Raw genomic sequence first — 18,325 nt, 5'->3', positions numbered from 1 at the left:
ATGTTGGTTGGTAGAAAAAAATCATAGGACTTCTTCCTTGTCATCCAAGATATTTCCTTCATGTTTTATAGTATCATTCTTCAGAGATTATTCTTTTTTTTTCTTTTCTAGGAAATTCATGCAGTTACTTAATTACCTAAGACTTACTTAATTACTTAAGATCTGTGATTTAAGTAATGATAGTACAATAATAAATAACTGCACCTTTATGCTTTACCATTGTGGTTATCTGGCTTTAAATTCTACGTGATTGCTGCAGCAAGAAAATTATAAAGATTTGACACCTGCCGGGGAGGGACATGATGGGGAACCTTTCTTTACATTTGTCATTTAATTCTTGGTTTCATAGTCTGTCTTCCTTAGATACACAGCTGTAACTACCAACACATTGATTTGAGGAGCTTTTTTGTTTTTGTTTTTGTTTTTTTGCTTGCTTATTACTTTTTTATTTTGCTCTTTTGGATAAATTTTCAGTAAAAATCTCATAGGCTTTGCCTATTTGAGCACACTCTTACCTGTCCCTTGTTACAAACAATAGCCAATTATAGAAGGATTGCCTCGGGAAGTATTGTATCACTAAATAGACCACATAAGTTCAGACTTGTGACTTTGTCTCTGGAAAACATTATGCTGTACCTAAATTTAAAAATCCCAACATGGAGCTCCAAACCTTAAATCGGAGTTGTCACAGATTGAGACTCTTGATCACTTTCTTCCACACACAGCTTTTCAGGATCAGAGACTTTGCCGCACAGGCCTTGCACAATTAGTATCTATTGATTGACTTAAACAAAATTCATTAAATAATTCTGACAGTCAGGGTTGGGTTCTCTGCTATTTTTTGAACTACCAGTAACCCTACAGGGAACACCTGTTGTTCTCTCAAAACCTTTTTATCATAAGTTATTACATGAGAACTTTTCTTGTTATCTATTTGTCTTATTATTCCAGAGAAAAATATTTAAAACTAAGTTATTTCTTAAGAGATTAACCTATCTGAAGATATATTGCAGAAAATTACCTCCATACCTTTTGGATGTGATAATGAATATACCTAAAATCTCAAATCTTTAAATACTATAGAAAATATGAAGGAAAGCTCTCAGGAAAATAGTAACTTAATATTAAAAGGTATTTGATATTTAGGTAAGCTTTCCTGCCAATAAGGCATCTTTTAATAGCCTGTTTTCACCAAAACTAAAAAACCTTAATCCTAATCTAAACCCATTTCCACTCATGTTGTTATTTTTAACTTTAACCTCATTTTTAACACATTCTGGTAGAGATAGATTCTGTCTATAGGATGTAGGAAGGTTGTTCGTATTTCATGTTGGATTGTGTTTTTCTAAATAGCAAACAGTGGTTGGGAATAGTAACAGAGACCTCTGTGTTTGTGTATGCTTATTAGGTTCTGATAACCGGTCCAGCGGACACCCCTTATGCAAATGGCTGCTTTGAATTTGATGTATATTTTCCTCAAGATTATCCCAGTTCACCCCCTCTTGTGAATCTAGAGACAACTGGTGGTCATAGCGTGCGATTCAATCCAAACCTTTATAATGATGGCAAGGTAATGTAATTTCAGCCTTTTGTTTCTAATGCCAAAGTATTGTAACCAAAGGTTCTTTGTAATTTAAACAAAATTTTTCTTTTGGATATCTTCTTTCCAAGAGTTACGTGGAACTCATCATGCTTCTCTTTCCTGTATGCAAAGATTAGCCTGGGGGATGACAGAGAAGGAACCAGAAAAGGCAGAAACACAACCGTGTTGAGAAGCATGTATAGTCTTAAGAAGTTACTAAGGGACTAACTCATTCAACACATTCCTTGGCCAGTTGAGAGCTTTCTCCCCTCAAGATGTAGTAGAGCCAAAAGTCTGTCTTTGCCTCTCAACTTTCTTTACTTTCCGTATCTCCAATTCCATTTCTCTTTTCACAAGTGCCTCGGGATAGTTGAATGGCAAAAGTATGGTCCTGTCAACTCTGTATTCCCTTTTTTGCATGTCCTCACTTTTTTTTTTTTTTTTTTTTGCTTTCATAGCCATCCATGTTTTCCATGATACATATAATTATCTTATTTTTGATGCTTAATTTATGCTAAAATGTTTCCTTTTTCTTTTTTTAAATAAATGGGAAGATGTGTTCTATCTCAGAAAAAAGTTGGGGTGCCTGGGTGGTGCCTCTTCCAGGGTTGTGGGATTGAGTCCTGTGTCAGGCTCCACACGAATGTGGAGCCTGCTTGGGATTTTCTCTCTTTCTCCCCCTACCTCCCTCCCACACCCCCTTCCGCCTTTCCCCCTCTCCCTGCTCCCCTGCTCACACTTGTTTCTCACTCTAAAAAAAAAAAAATTAAATTGAGGTATAATAAAAAGCATTTCATTTGACAGTAAACCTTTTAAAATTAGATTTAAAACAACAGTCATAGGGGCACTTGGGTGGTTCAGTCAGTTAAGCATCCGACTTTGGCTCAGGTCGTGATCTCATGGCTCATGAGTTCAAGCCCCACATCGAGGTCTATACTGATAGCTCAGATCCTGGATCCTGCTTCGGATTCTGTGTCTCCTTCTCTTTCTGCACGTCCCTGGTTTGTGCGCGCGTGCTCTCTCTCTCTCTCTCTCTCTCTCTCTCTCTCTCAAAAATAAACATTAAAAAGAATTTTTTTAAAGGACAGTCATCACTGTTCAAAGTAATTTGGATGGCTTGATGGAATTTCAACAGTAAATTCCACGCTGGAAGTGTTAAATGTTTAAAAATCATTAGATGGTCAGGGGCACCTGGGTGGCTCAACCAGTTGAGGGTCTGACTTCAGCTCGGGTCATGATCTTTCAGTCTGTGATTTCAAGCCCCACATCGGGCTCTGTGCTGACAACTCAGAGCCTGGAGCCTGCTTCAGATTCTGTGTCTCCCTCTATCTCTGCCTCCCACCCCCCGCTCATACTCTGTCTCAAAAACTAAATAAACGTTAAAAATAGTTTTTAAAACAATCACTAGATGGTCAGAAGAAATTCATAGCCTTCACAAGCAGACACTTCTTTGATGATCTGAAAGGAACAAGGGCTTGAAGTTGATCTGGTTTATTACAGATGGACTAAGTTTTCCCTGGGTATCATCTTCCTGGTTTCAGGAGAAGCCTGCCTCAGATCTGTGCTCGTAGGCTATCGTTTTGTTTTCATCGTAAACTCCGATCGTAAAACTGGAATTTGTTTTCTTCATTGATTTCAGGAGATTTAACCAGAGGTAGAGCTTACTTTCTTTGGGAGAGCAAAGAACAGGTCTTTTATAACTGAGCAGAGAAGAGGAACTAGCAGTGTTGTCTTCACCCAAGAGATAGACTAGAACCTGAATAGAATTGAAGTGTAAATTGTTAAAATTTATTTAAGAAGTTACTTCACTGGGGTGCCTGGGTTGCTCCGTCAGTTAAGCATTGGACTCGTGATCTCAGTTCGGGTGTTTTTGTTTTTGTTTTGTTTTGTGTAATTAATTAATTAATTAATTAGACAGAGCACAAGCAGGGGAGGGGCAGAGAGAGAGATCCCAAGAGAATCCTGTCAGCGCAGAATCTAATGTGGGGTTTGATCTCAAACTGTGAGATCATGACCTGAGCCGAAATCCAGAGTCAGATTGACTGACTGAGCCACCCAGGCACCCCTCAAGCTCAAGTCTTGATCTCAGGATCTAAGTTGAAGCCTTGTGTTGGGCGGACTACACACTGGCTGTGAAGCCTCCTTTAAAAAAAAAGAAAGAAAAGAAAAAGAAAAGAAATTACTTCCTTTAGACTTAATGGTATAGCAAAGCAGGTAAGGGCCTGAGAGTTCAATATCCTGAATTATATAGTCTTTGTTATATTAATACACTGGTAACATTTAACCCTTGGGATCTAGATCTGTAGATAGGGATAAGAATACCTGGCATTCATTGGCAGCAACGTGGATAAAACTGGAGGGTATGATGCTAAGTGAAATAAGTCAGTCAGAGAAAGACAGATATCCTATGTTCTCACTCATATGTGGAACTTGAGAAACTTAGAAGACCATAGGGGGTGGGAGGGGAGAAAAATGGAGGGAAGCAAACCATAAGAGACTCTTAAATACAGAGAACAAACCAAGGGTTGAGGGCGGGGGGGGGGCGTCATTGAGGAGGGCACTGGTTGGGATGAGCACTGGGTGTTGTATGTCAGCGATGAATCACGAAATCTACCCCAAAAACCAAGAGCACACTGTGTACACTGTATGTTAGCCAACTTGACAATAAATTATATTTAACAAAAACAAAGAATACTTGGCATTGATAGTCACAGGGTGTTCTAAAAATGAAATGCCTGACAGTACCTTAAATAATAACATACAAAGCCATTTGGATATAGTTCTTTAAAAATTGTTAATGAAATTATGTTCTAAATGAATTAACGTATTTTGCCTTATTACTGTCATAGAACATTTGCAAAACTAGCAAGGCGATGGACTTCTGCTTTATTAAGAACCACTTATTTTCCAAATCTGTTGCCCATTATGTGAAATTGTCAGTTTACAATTACACATAAAATGTCCCCAATTTTGTTTTTCCCAGAATGACCTCCATACCTGTGTTTGGCAGATAGTTTAGGTTCACTCTTGCTTATGTGAGCGAACAGTATCTGTGTGGTGAAGTTGGTTCCAAGGAACCCAGTGGACCCTCAACGTCCTCTCAGGGGGTCTATGAGGTCTCCTCCTTCCAACTTCATGTTTATGTGAAGCTAGATGTTATCAGATACTTCAACCAGAACAATATATTGTAACAAATTGAATGTAGAAGCAGATATGAAATCAAGATCTCTTTTGTTGAACCATACCCATTTTTAAAGTTTACAAAATTTTAAGAGAAAATTTTTTTTAATATAAATGGTACCATTTTTTCTCACTGAAACTTGTTTTTGGTTTGGGAAAGAGTTATTTTTTATTAAAAAATGTTGTTTGTATTAACGTGTAATAGGTGCTGTTTCGTGTTTCATTATGAAAGTGAAATGCCATACAGCTTTGGATCACATCTGAAGATGCCAATTCGTTTTAACAAACTGACCCTTGGGGTTTTGTTGGGGAACATAAAACTGAGATACTGTGACATGATAGCATTTCATTTTTGCTTCTAGCTATGACACTTTGCTTTTAAAAAGCACTCTATTCAATTCTGTATATGTTTTCTTCCCTTCTTCCTCAGGTTTGTTTAAGCATCTTAAATACATGGCATGGAAGACCAGAAGAGAAGTGGAATCCTCAGACCTCAAGCTTTTTGCAAGTAAACACATTTCTCTGAATTTCACTTAGAAAAATAAGAACTATCTATATTTTAAAAAGTGTGTTTTAGGGGCGCCTGGGTGGCTCCGTCAGTTAGGCGTCCGACTTCAGCTCTGGTCATGTTCTCACGGTTTGTGGGTTCGAGCCCCGCAGCGGGCTCTGTGCTGACATCTTGGAGCCTGGAGCCTGCTTCGGATTCTGTGTCGCCTTCTCTCTCTGCCCCTCCCCCACATGTGCACTGTCTCTCTCAAAAATAAATAAACATTAAAAAAATAAAAAAGTTTAGTGTTTCAGAGAAATCACCATAAATTATCCCTAGGTAAGCCTACTAAAGTTTGATCTACCCTGAAAAGATTCTTTTTCTACATTCTTATTTTGAATTAGGTGAAAGAAGATACAAAAAATAATTCTCAGGATGTCACTCTTTTGATTCTCTGAAGACTTTGTAGCATCCTCATGAATTAAAGAAATAATATCATAGTATAATTTTTCCCTTTTTGTTGATGTCGAGATTAGGAAAAAAGTTTACATTGTTTACATGATTCATGCAGGAGAACTATAAGGAAGTCACTAGAATATTCCTCCCAAGTAACTACTTCATTTTAGAAATTCTTGTTTTTAGTTGTAGTCTAAAAACCTTAAAATATTTTTTCTACATGTATGTTACTCTTGTCAACTCAAACTAAGCAAAGAAGGGAAACTCAGAGATATCCTATTTTTCATAAAGTAAATTAGATTTAGCTGAGAATTGAAACTTTTGTCAAATTTAGATAATTTTTTTAAAATGTTTATTTATTTTTGAGAGACAGAGAGACAAAATGCGAGCAGGGGAGGGGCAGAGAGAGAGGGAGACATAGAATCCAAAGCAGGCTCCAGGCTCCAAGCTGTGAGCACGGAGCCTGATGCAGGGCTGGAACTCATGAACCATGAGATCATGACCCAAGCCGAAGTCAGACGCTTAAACCGACTAAGCCACCCAGATGCCCCAACAACTAATTAGTTTAAAATTTGATTTGCTTGGGGCGCCTGGGTGGCTAAGTCGGTTGGGCGTCCGGCTTCGGCTCAGGTCATGATCTCACGGTCTGTGGGTTCGAGCCCCGCGTCGGGCTCTGTGCTGATAGCGCAGGGCCTGGAGCCTGCTTCGGATTCTGTGTCTCCCTCTCTCTCTGCCCCTCCCCTGCTCATGCTCTGCCTCTCTCTGTCTCAAAAATAAATAAAAACATTAAAAAAATTTTTTTTTAATTTGATTTGCTTTTAACTTTTATATGGCCTATATATCTAATATATACCCAAAATCTTGTAAAGAAACTTCTGCTCAGGGGTTTAAGTTTTACAAGTTTGGAAACTTAATTACCCATGCATAAAAATGAGCTTTGTTCTATATTCCCTTTATGATTTGGGTTAATTGGGGTTTTTTTGGGCTTTTTTTTTTTTATCATAATTCACAGAGTGAGAATGTAGTAGATAAATCATCTGTACACTGTTCTGTTCACTTAACATTAGAGCATATCCATTTTTCCAAGTTACATTCTTATAATTTTTAATTGCTCTTAATCTTTTGAATTAATATACTGTAGCTGAACTGGTTCTCTATTATTGACTAAATTTTTCGCTTCTAATTTTTCTAGTTTTATAAGTAATACAGTTATTACATGACTTTCTTTATATTTTAGATAGTTTCCTGAATCAGGGTTTTCAAATCTGTGACAAATTGACTTGGGCAGGAGCAAGAGGAGCCTCTCTCTTTTCTGTGGCAAGAGTGAATAGACTTGTTTTCTTCCAGATCTTAGGGGGGAAACTTTCAGTCTTGCCTCATTGAGTGTCATTAACTGTGAGTTTTTCATAAATTCTCTTCATGTTGACGACATTGCTCTTTACTCCTGGTTTGTTGAGTATTTTTATTATGAATGGATGTTGGATTTTGTCAGATGCTTTGTCTGCATCTGTTAAAATGATTCTACTATTTTGGCTTTTTATTTTATTAATATGATATATTAATTTTTGGATGCTAAACCAACCTTGCATTCCTGGGATAAATCCCATTTGGTCTCTTGGTATAGAATTCTTTTTAGATATTATTGGATTTGCTTTGCTAGTATTTTATTTGAGGATTTTTGGCATCTGTATTCCTAAGAAATACTGGTCTGATCTCTGTGAGCTGGTTTTATTCACATTATACAAGAAATAAATACATGTAGGCAGGACCACATTACTCTTTGTTGTCTGTTAGAAACTTTCTTCAGAGGCAGACTAGAAAGGTTCAAGGAAAATTACTTAATTTCTCTTTTGTTAGATTTTAGGGCCTAACATTGTTTTACCCTTTTATTTATCACATGTGCACAAAGGATAAAAGTACTTTTGCCAGACTGAAAATCTTCCACAAAAATTTTTGAAGGTTGTATACAAGTAAAAACAATTCCAAAATATTTGAACAATGACAAGCTTTATTAGAATTTCTTGGTTTCTCTGAGTGAGACTGTTAGAAGAATAATGTTTCTTTGTATAAAAATAATACATTTTGTAGTCTTATGCTGTAAGTCTCGTATCCAGCAGTAATGTAGTAATAGTCTTAACTATTAGCACAGTTTAAAATCAAAGTCACGGGCAGCCAGGTGGCTAAGTCGGCTGAGTGTCCAATTTTGGCTCAGGTTGTGATTTCGCGGTTTGTGAGTTTGAGCCCTGCATCGGGCTCACAGCTGCTGTCAGCCTATCAGTGCAGAGACCGCTTCAGATCTCTGTCCCCCTCTCTCTGCCCCTCCCCCCCCTTGCGTTCTTTCAAAAATAAATATTTAAAAAATAATAAATAAATAAAGTCAAAGTCAGGGGGACCTGGGTGGCTCAGTCAGTTGAAGCGTCCCACTTTGTAGGTCATGATCTCTTCAGTCTCTCTGCTGTTAGCACAGAGCTCACTTCAGATCCTCTGTCCCTCTCTCTCTGACCCTACCCTGCTGGTGTACTCTCTCTCTCAAAAATAAATGAACATTAAAAAAAAATAAAATCAGAGTCATATTATTTATTAGGACTGTCACCAGAATTTTTTACAGTAGCACCAAGTTATAGCATTGCTTACATAACTGGTTTTTAATGTTGCTGTAATGTACTTAAAATACCTATTATAATGCCTTGTGAATAGTTTGTTCCAGTTGGATGTTAATAAAGATATCATATGCAAAAGGAATTGAACGTATTTTATGGTTCATGTAATCAACCATTTATAAATGTTAACAAAATATATATTATCATTTCTCTTAAAATGGAAAATTCTGGAAATCAGCCACTTGTTTACAGTCCTAGTCATTTGCAGCATAATTTTCCAGAAGCAGGTACTTAATATTTTAAAAAGTTAAAAGCATTTTACTAATTAAAAGTGTTTCCTGGGTTGCCTAGGTGGCTTAGTCAGTTAAGTGTCCGACTTCGACTCAGCTGATGATCTCACAGTTTGTGAGTTCGAGCCCCACATCTAGCTCCCTGCTCTCCAGCACAGAACTCACTTCAGATCCTCTGTCCCCTTCGCTCTCTGCCCCTCCCCCTCTTGCATGCTCTCTCTGAAAAATAAACGTTAAAAAAAAAAAAAGAATATTTCCCTCGTACCAAAGATGTTATTATTTCTTATAATACAGTTTCTCATTGCAAATTAGTATTTTGGATTATATACTCTGTACTCTCCTATGTTTTAAATACCTGTGATAAAATTTTTTGATGTACCAGATCAAGTTAGACAATTAAATCCTCTGACAAGATACAACATGAAAATACAGGAAATCAAAAGTTGATAATCTCCAAGGGATGTGGGGTAGGAGGAGGAATATGGCAAATTGGTGGATATTCTAAAGAATGAGTTGCAAAAAAAAAAAAAAATGAGTTGCAAGAATGGATAGTGCTAGGAATATAGTGACCAAATGAATATATACAGTTGTAGGAGACAAGATTACTGACTACTTGAGTGGCCTAGTAGAAGACCATATGACAGGGTTAAAATTTTTATTTTGACACAGATAGTGAAAGGAAGGTGTTAGATGATTCTTGATTTAGTCAGTTCCTAAACAAATTATAGTGAAAACCTCTTGCAGTTTTGTGAATGCTTAATGTAAAACTAAAGAGGAAAGGGACTGTAAATTTAACCTATGAATAAAAGTCTGTAACTCTTGACTTTCTTAAAGTATCAAAGGATTGACTAGGAATCAGTGAACCTACGTTGCAGAATGAAAATCTATTCTGTTTATTATTAACTTAAATATAACTATGTAAATATGCTATGGTATGTAGCAGGTGTGTTTCTGTTAATTACCAGTTCATTGTCAGGTCATAATCGAATAAAACACTTTAGGCAGATGGAGCTATGATAAATATTAGCTTTTTATTTGATCCAGGTAGCTCTTTTAAATTTTGTTGATCACAATGGAACTCCTACTGACTGCTTTTTTGCAGGACCCTATATTACCCTCTTATATTATAGATAAAAAGACTTCTATTTTCAGAGTAAAAATGATTTTGTTTTGCATTTTACTGTCTTCTGGATGCATGCTGTCATTTTTGCTCCAAGAAAGAATAGCTGCTGTTATTAATTACACTTAATTATAAGTGCTACTACTTTACCCCCTACAAAGTTTATTTAGTTCTCATAGCCAGTCTTTAAAGTAAGTAGGTGTGATCGATCTGAGGGGCTAAGTTATTCTGCCTTCTTTGATCTCTGACTTGAATATTACACATTGTTCTCGGAGGTACCTGGGTGAGTCCATTGGTTACACGACTGACTCTTGATCTCAGCTCAGGTCTTGATCTCAGAGTCATGAGTTCAGGCCTGGAGTTGGGCTCAGCGCTGGACGTGAAGCCTACTTTAAAAAAATAAATAAGGTCTCAAGCTCAGTGCTCAGTGTGGAGCCTGCTTGGGACTGACTCTCTCTCTCTCTCTCTCTCTCTCTCTCTGTCTCTCTCTCTGCCTCTCTCCCCCACCTCAAGCACTCTCTCTCTATAACAAGCAAACAAATAAATAAACCACCAAGTAAATAAATAAAACATATTTAAAAATATGTATTATACATTGTTCTCAGGGATAGATAATTTTAATATTGAAATTCAAATCCTTTTTAAAAAGAGAAATCTTTCTGTCCAAGGATTTATTGATTTACTGTTTTTTCATGCCCAGTTTTGCTTCTGTTTTTGTTGTTGTTGTTGTTGTTGTTGTTTGTTTGTTTGTTTTTGAGAGAGCACAGGCCGGGGAGAGGAGTAGAGGGAGAGAGAGAGAGAGGGAGAGAATCTCAAGCAGGCTCCACGCTCAGCACAGAGCCCGACGCAGGCAGGGCTCAATCCCACCAGTCATGGGATCATGACCTGAGCCAAGATCCAGAGTTGAATGCTCAAACAGCTGAGCCACCCAGGCATCCCTTCGTGCACAGTTTTTATGGCTAAAGTGTACTGTGAAGTAAAATGACTAAAGAGGTCAGATAATCCGAGGCTCCAGAAGATTCCATAACATAAATATTATGACTCCTAAGTAGACGAATTCACTGAAGAAAAATAAAGTAGCATTTATATACTTCCAAAATGGTATATATTTTAAAAAGCAAATAGTAGATGCCTTTAAAAAGTATTTTCTTTGGAATAAAAATAGGGGCGCCTGGGTGGCTCAGTCATGTAAGTGTCTGACTTCGGCTCGGGTCATGATCTCACAGTTCACGAGTTCGAGCCCTATTTTGGGCTCTGTGCAGATAGCACAGGGCCTGGAGCCTGTTTCAGATTCTGTGTCTCCCAGTCTCTGCCCCTCTCCCACTCTCACTCTGTCTCTGTGTCTTTCAAAAATAAATAAACATTTAAAAAAAAATTTTTTTTTAAATAAAGATTGCCTCATGAATAGTTGTTCTTACCAGTGAGTCCTTTTTTTTAACGTTTATTTATTTTGAGAGAGAGAGAGCGCATGAGCAGGGGAAGGGCAGAGACAGAGAGAATCCCGTTTGATCTCAAAACTGTGAGATCATAACCTGAGCCCAGATCAAGAGTCAGACTCTCAACTGACTGAGCCACCCAGGTGCCCCTAAGTGAGTATTGTTCAGAGTGCATGGTTAGCTTTATCCTTTTTGAGCGTAAGGACAATTTGAGCTCAATAATGTCTAAATTGGTGTGGGGTGTTTATAAACAAAATTTTTTTTAGCAGTTTCAGGAAATATCTTCATTTCTTTTTGTTTTTCAAGAATTCAAGAATATAAAATGTAAGATATATAAATATTTTACAAAAAACTACTGTGTCTATTTTAATATTGCTTTTAATAATATAGCATTTCAGTGTCCTCGTGATTAACATCAATTTGACAGTGATAAAAATATGTGGAAGCACATATTAAAATATACCAGTTTACTGGTAATAAAAATGTCCCATTATAATAGCTTGTCTTTATTTCTTTGTTCCACAGGTGTTGGTGTCTGTTCAGTCCCTTATATTAGTAGCTGAGCCTTACTTTAATGAACCAGGATATGAACGGTCTAGAGGAACTCCCAGTGGCACACAGAGTTCTCGAGAATATGATGGAAACATTAGGCAAGCAACGGTTAAGTGGGCAATGCTAGAGCAAATCAGAAACCCTTCACCATGCTTTAAAGAGGTATGTTCAATAAAATTAATGAAATATTTTATTAAAGACCTTATATAATACGGTTTGTTAGTATTGTACTTGCCTTTATATTTAGACAATCTGGGGTAAACTCAGCTACAGCCTGACGTGGGGCTCAAACCGACAAACCGCGAGATCATGACCTGAGCCAAAGTCGGATGCTTAACTGACTGAGCCACCCAGGTGCCCCTCGATTCTTTTTCTAGTATACCACATTCAGTCTAATGAAAAATCCTCTTGGCTCCGCCCTTCAAGACATAATCAAAGTAAAACCGTCTTTGCCATGACCAGCCTATTTCAAGCCATGGTTAATTACCTCTTGCTTGGACAGTTGAAGTGGTTTCCTTACCAGTTATCCTGCTTCCACTTTTGTCCCTCGGCAGTGGTTTTCTACACATAATCTCTGCATTTCACTCCAGTCCGTACCATGGCCTCCAAAGTCCTATGTTGTCTGGCCCATGTCCTTTCATTCTTCAGCATCTCTAGGAATTTAAAGGCTTTTCATACCACGTGTTAGAATGTGCAGCAGCTGGAACCCTGATCCACTCTGATGGGAATATAGATATCAGTACAGCCTCTTTGGAAAACTCTTTGGCAGGATCTAATCAGCTGAATGTATGCTGAAAGACCAGCAGGTTCCACTCCTTGGTGTGTGCTTCGTAGAAATTGGGTATAGTCTCTATACTGGGTATAGAAAATATTCATTACATTGCTCATAACTGCCAAAAATTAGAAACAGTTCACTTGTCTTTGAACAGAATGGATGGGCAAATTATGGAATATTCATAAAATGGAATACAGCAATGTGAATGAATGAACTGCTATGCAGGTTAACATGGACAAATATCATAAATACAATATAGGGCATAAGAAGCCAGACACAGATAATACATTTCATATGTTTCCTTTTATTAAAAGCTCAGAAATGAGTAAAACTAACTTTGGCTTAAAGAAGTCAGGATACTGTATACCCTTCCATGAGGATTTATGGTGAGAGGTAGCAAAAAGGGGCTTGCAGCCTGCTTGGTAATGTCCTGTTTCTCGTCTGAGTGGAGATTACGTTGGTGTGCACTGTGGGAAAATGCATCCTATTGTATGTGTAATTTGTGTTTCTCTATGCGAAACTTCACTTTTAAAATGTATTGAAATAAGTGTGTAAGTGTATATACTCAGTTGAGGTATAATTTGTTGGTTCATGCATAAAAATTTTTTTCCGGAAGAAAAACCGTTAACACAAGGAACTCTGAGTTGGGGGATGACTTTTACAAAAAGCAGATAAGTATAATTTGAAACAATCTTTCTCATCCTTTAGAACCTGGCTCACATTAAAGGGGGCACCCTTCATCCATGTATGCTTTCCTGACTTTCCCCTTCAGATGTGCCTCTTTGACTTCCCTGGGGTTTTTTGTTTGCCTTTTCTTCAGTTTATTTTATTTCATTTCATTTCAGTTCCATTGTAGTTAACATATACTGTTACATTAGGTTCAGGTGTACAATATAGCGATCCAACAATTCCATACATTTTTGTTTTTTTAAGTACCTCTTTCTGGTTCACCTACCTCTTGTCTGGTTCTGTGGTTGTCATGGTTCGTCATGTCAGGCAGTGTCTTATTTCTATGTCCCTGTAGGCATCAAGAGCAGAATCTGTTAAATGTAATAGGATCTGATTGGTGTGTTACATCCATTCGCAGTTTCCCCTAATAAAACTTTGTAGGTATTATTGCCTTTTCTTTAGGGGAGATAAGCTCATGGGAATATAGTGGCTCACCTAGCATACAGAATAATATTTTTTAATTGATTTAATAATAATTCCAAATTGATCTATTTTCTGACTTACATTGATCAGAAGTAGACTCCTACTACTTAAACAGGAAGAAATTGTGCTTAATTTTTCAGATAATTTTTTTAATTCCAAATACAAACTATAATTATTATAATGAAAGTTAACTTTATAATGTATTAATACTATTTTATCTAAAAATTAACCAGAAGATAAAATTAAGAAAGTAGTAATAGTGCTATTTTTAGGACTCTATTCTGATTTCCGTGTAAATGCCTTTGACACTTGAATGTCTTTAGTTATTTAGGTATTTGTAGAGTTCTCTTTTCAAGGTAGAAAATTTGACAGTTTTTCTATTGTCAGTATTTTCCTAATTATTTTCTCCTGGTTATTTACTCACTTTGTGAATATACTGCATTATACACATCTTTATTTTCTCCAGTAGGATTAACTATTTTATTGTCTGGTTGAGCTTGGGCATTATTTTCTGTGTAGAGCTGGGCATCTCTGCACATGTCTTCTGATGTCAAAAGCATGATTCTTCCGGGGTACCTGGGTGGCTCATTCGGTTGAGCATCTGACTTTGGCTCCGATCATGATCTCACAAGTCATGAGTTCGAGCCCTGCGTCAGGCTCTGTGCTGACAGCTCGGAACCTTGAGCCTACATTGGATTCTGTGCCTCTCTCTCTCTCTTTGCCCCTCACTCACTTGCATTCTGTCCCTGTCTCTCTCAAAAATAAACAAACATTAAAAAAAAAATTTTTTTTTAAAGCATGATTCTTTCTTGTTAATACAGAATTCACTAACTTAAGTTGTATGGAGACAAAAACATTGTAACTGTCTTTTAAATTTCATTTCTTTGTGGGGCACTTGGGTGGCTCAGTCGGTTGAGCATCCAACTTCAGCTCAGGTCATGATCTCACAGTTCATGAGTTGGAGCCTCGTGTCAGGCTCTGTGCTGACAGCCTGGAGCCTGCTTCTGATTCTGTGTCCCCTCTCTCTCTGTCCCTCCCCTGCTCATGCTCTCTCTCTCTCTCTCAAAAATGAATAAACATTTTAAAAAATGTATAAATTTCATTTCTTTGTCATGCCCCTTATTCTGTCTTTTAAATTCTGACCTTAACAAACTTTGTTCCCTTGGCTGTTTTATTCTTAAGGTTATACACAAACATTTTTACTTGAAAAGAGTTGAGATCATGGCCCAGTGCGAGGAGTGGATTGCAGACATCCAGCAGTACAGCAGTGATAAGCGGGTAGGCAGGACTATGTCTCACCATGCGGCAGCTCTCAAGGTGAGTAAGCCTTCCTAAAAGGAGCCCTATTGTGTATTCACTGACGGACCCATGGCCACCAAACAGTAAAGGAATCCGAAGGATGCAAACATTAAAACCATCAAATTTTTCCTTCTCCTTCCCTAATTGTTTTCTCCTGTTGTCCACAGTGGAAGGGAAATTGGGGTAGGGAACTTACGAGTCACCAGCGTGTTAATCCATTTTAAAACCTTACAAATGGCTGCAAGTGTGTAGTTGTCTTACCTTGTTTATGCATCTTAGACCTCCGACCAAAATTTAGTCTCTCTGAGGTCAGAGATTTTATCTTCCTTATTCTGCTCCTTTTACATTGTCAGTGTTGAACACTGTGCCTCCTACATAAAAACTGTTTTGTAAATGTTGGTTAGTTAATTGTCAAAGTCAGCTATTGACAACAACAAAATTTCAAACCCCTGGTGTGATATTTGAGGCCATTTCTCTCCCACTAGAAAATTATAATCCACAACTTAATATTCATAGACAACTAATCACTCTCTGTTAACAAGTCTGTATCTTTCCCTAAATGGCAGTATAGTATAATACAAAATTACACACTCTCTCTAAATCTTCTTTTTCATTTGGTTAAATTAAAAAAAAAAATTATGTTGATAAAATTGTTTCTAAGGTTTTTTCTAGCATTAAGTGAGATAATTAGTGTGAAACATATTGCAAATGTTATATACATCGACCTGCTGTGCCTGATGAATCTCATTTAGTAAAATAATGGTGGGTTTATTTTCATTTATAGACTTTCTCTCAAAAATATTTAGCCAGAGGCAAGATGTATGATAAATCAAGAGGTTACTCTCTTTAATTTAAAAGAGTGTATATTGCAGAAGAACGGTATCTTCTATATCATAAGTAATGCTGTTTTGCTCCAGGGATGGAGGCGTGGGTAGGGTCTATGGGCATGCTACTCAGGGCTTTTTAGCAACGTCAGTTATTTTGAGGTTCGAGATTTTTGCCTCTTACAATAACTAGCATAAGGAAGGTGTTCAGTAAGTATTTGTAGGCCTAATGCTTTGGGTTTTGTTTTAAACTCATCTCCTCTCTCAGCTGACGTTATGTTAGAATCCCAGGGTTTATTCCAGTATCACTTACTCTCCCCCATGTAGCGTCACACTGCTCAGCTCCGGGAAGAGCTGCTAAAACTTCCCTGTCCCGAAGGCCTCGACCCTGATGCTGATGATGCCTCGGAGATGTGCAGTGCCACAGCCGGTGCTGAGGGGACTCTAACGCATGATCAGGTCAAACCCAGCAGCAGTAAGGATCTCCCCAGTGACTTCAAATTATGAGCTGCGTTGACATGGACTTCGTAGACACAAAGGCTTTGAAGCACAAGCCAAATATGTCAATATTTGTATGTAAGAAACTAATTATGTAATAGTTATTGAAACTGAAACTATACTATGCCCTTAAGGAGATCCAGTTTAATTCAAGGTGATCTTTTATTTACCTGTACAAGAGTGTAAACTTTTTTGTGCTTTTATTTTTCAATTGTGAGAACCACTGATTGGTATGTTCAACAAATTTGTGTATACAAAGAAATGGATAAATCACTGATATATAAGGGAAACTACCTTAGGAAAGAATGTTTACTGAATGTTTATTTTATTTTTTTTTTTTACTGTAGAGTGAGGGGTTGTTAACAAAGAATATATATTGGTCATTCTTACAACTACTATTTAAAGTCAGCAACTTTTCACTGAATTTGATAGATTTTATGTTTGGCCATATCTTCATGCTCATATTTGATTTCTGAAGACCTCCTACATACACTTAAATAAAAGTTAAATGGACATACTCCCTCTTTTTTGATTTACTGGTACATTTTTTAAATGATAAATATGCCATAAAATGCATTATAGCTGGAGACTTGCACTTGTATGGATGAATTTATTACATTCAACGTATTTAATTTTATGCCTTCTAATTCTAAGATGCAGAAAAAAATAAATGAACATGATTTTATTCTATGCCAACATTTGGGCCTGTGAATGTATCCGTTATTTGAATTTAAGTATATGAAAAGGAATGGTCAATTTGAAAAGTCACTCTAAACTGATTTTTTCCTAAAGGGCTCCTTTTTTCCTGGACTCTGGTTTTATTACTAAAGTCACATGTATGTATTAAACATTGAGGCTCTGTAGAGCAGAGAGGATACCTCTCTGGTGCTGTTACAGTACATTCTGTACCTGCCATATAGGCTCATTTTCATGCAAATTCTTCCTAGAGCCAAATAAATAAAGACTTAGGTGTATTAGTATGTCTTCTTTCTAAAACAGTTTGCCATGGTGTGAAATGCTGTTTCTACAAAGAATTGGACACTTCCAAGACCTAAGCTTGGGAAAGGAAAGGATATTTTTCAAAGACCAATTATCACAAAGGAAAAGCTAAGTATATAAAATGACGTGGCCTGTGGGAACCTTGAATCTGAGCTGACCAAGAGAAACTGTATTCTGAACATTGAGCTGCTCTCTGAAGCAACAGGGGAGGTAGGGAGCATGATACTCTCTGATGTACAAGGGGTAGTGCTCCTTAAGCATGGACAAAGGAGGGGACAGACTGTATGTGACCAGGAAACAAAAAGTTCTCAAACACACACTGTTCGATCTGGTGGGTGATGAGCTACACCAAGAGTGACAAAATAAAGTCCATTTATGAGGAAGAAGAGTCCATTAAATGTCATCCACATACACGCTAGTTAATTCTAGGTAACAGTAAGAAGTAAAAGGACAGTCCTCCATCCTCTAGGCTTTCTGTTTTTTGGTCTCTCAGGGTTCTGTGAGGGATAGAAGATAAAAGCTACTATATCAAGTGTACTGTTTGCCTCCAACTTGTGATTTTTTTTTTAATGTTTATTTTTGAGAGAGAGAGAGAGAGAGACAAAGCACAAGCTTGGGAGGGGCAGAGAGACACAGAATCTGAAGCAGGCTCCCGGCTCTGAGCTGTCAGCACAGAGCCTGACATGGGGCTCGAACTCACAAACTGTGAGATCATGACCTGAGCTGAAGTTGGACGCTTAACCGACTTAGCCACCCAGGCGCCCCTTGGGATTTAATTTTTAATCATTAAAATAAGGCTGGGTCCTTTTTCTCCAATTCACACCACTAGTCTTCAGGGGGCTTTATAAAAGAAAAGTAACAATACCAGTACGATAAGGTCCGATTCATGTTTTAAAAAAAACAAAACCTAAAAGTCTGAATTTGAGACTGATTACTTTCAAATGGTTCCATCTGGGATCCTGACTTTATGCCAGCAAACATTTGAGCACTCACTTTGGTACTAGGTACAGGTTCCCGAACTTCAGGGTTGGATGACAGACGTGGAAACTTGATGTCAGTACAATTGCTAAGTTCC

At 37.5% G+C, this 18,325-nt stretch overlaps 1 protein-coding gene across 12 annotated transcripts in view; it reads left to right on the top strand.

The window, feature by feature from the left end:
• BIRC6 (baculoviral IAP repeat containing 6) overlaps positions 1-17,225 on the top strand; it is a 221,939-nt gene extending 204,714 nt beyond the window's left edge. For all 12 annotated transcript variants that reach the window (XM_027033515.2, XM_027033512.2, XM_027033513.2 and 9 more), the window contains 5 exons: positions 1,409-1,570; positions 5,193-5,270; positions 11,677-11,865; positions 14,813-14,947; positions 16,081-17,225. In XM_027033515.2, coding sequence (XP_026889316.2) covers positions 1,409-1,570; positions 5,193-5,270; positions 11,677-11,865; positions 14,813-14,947; positions 16,081-16,260 — 744 coding nt within the window. In that variant the 3' untranslated portion in view covers positions 16,261-17,225. The remainder of the gene's footprint in view (positions 1-1,408; positions 1,571-5,192; positions 5,271-11,676; positions 11,866-14,812; positions 14,948-16,080) is intronic.
• The last annotated feature ends 1,100 nt before the right edge of the window (positions 17,226-18,325 follow it).

This window comes from Acinonyx jubatus, chromosome A3, assembly GCF_027475565.1.
Source record: "Acinonyx jubatus isolate Ajub_Pintada_27869175 chromosome A3, VMU_Ajub_asm_v1.0, whole genome shotgun sequence".
NCBI classification, from domain to species: Eukaryota; Metazoa; Chordata; class Mammalia; order Carnivora; family Felidae; genus Acinonyx; species Acinonyx jubatus.
This window is presented reverse-complemented; position numbering and strand designations above follow the sequence as displayed.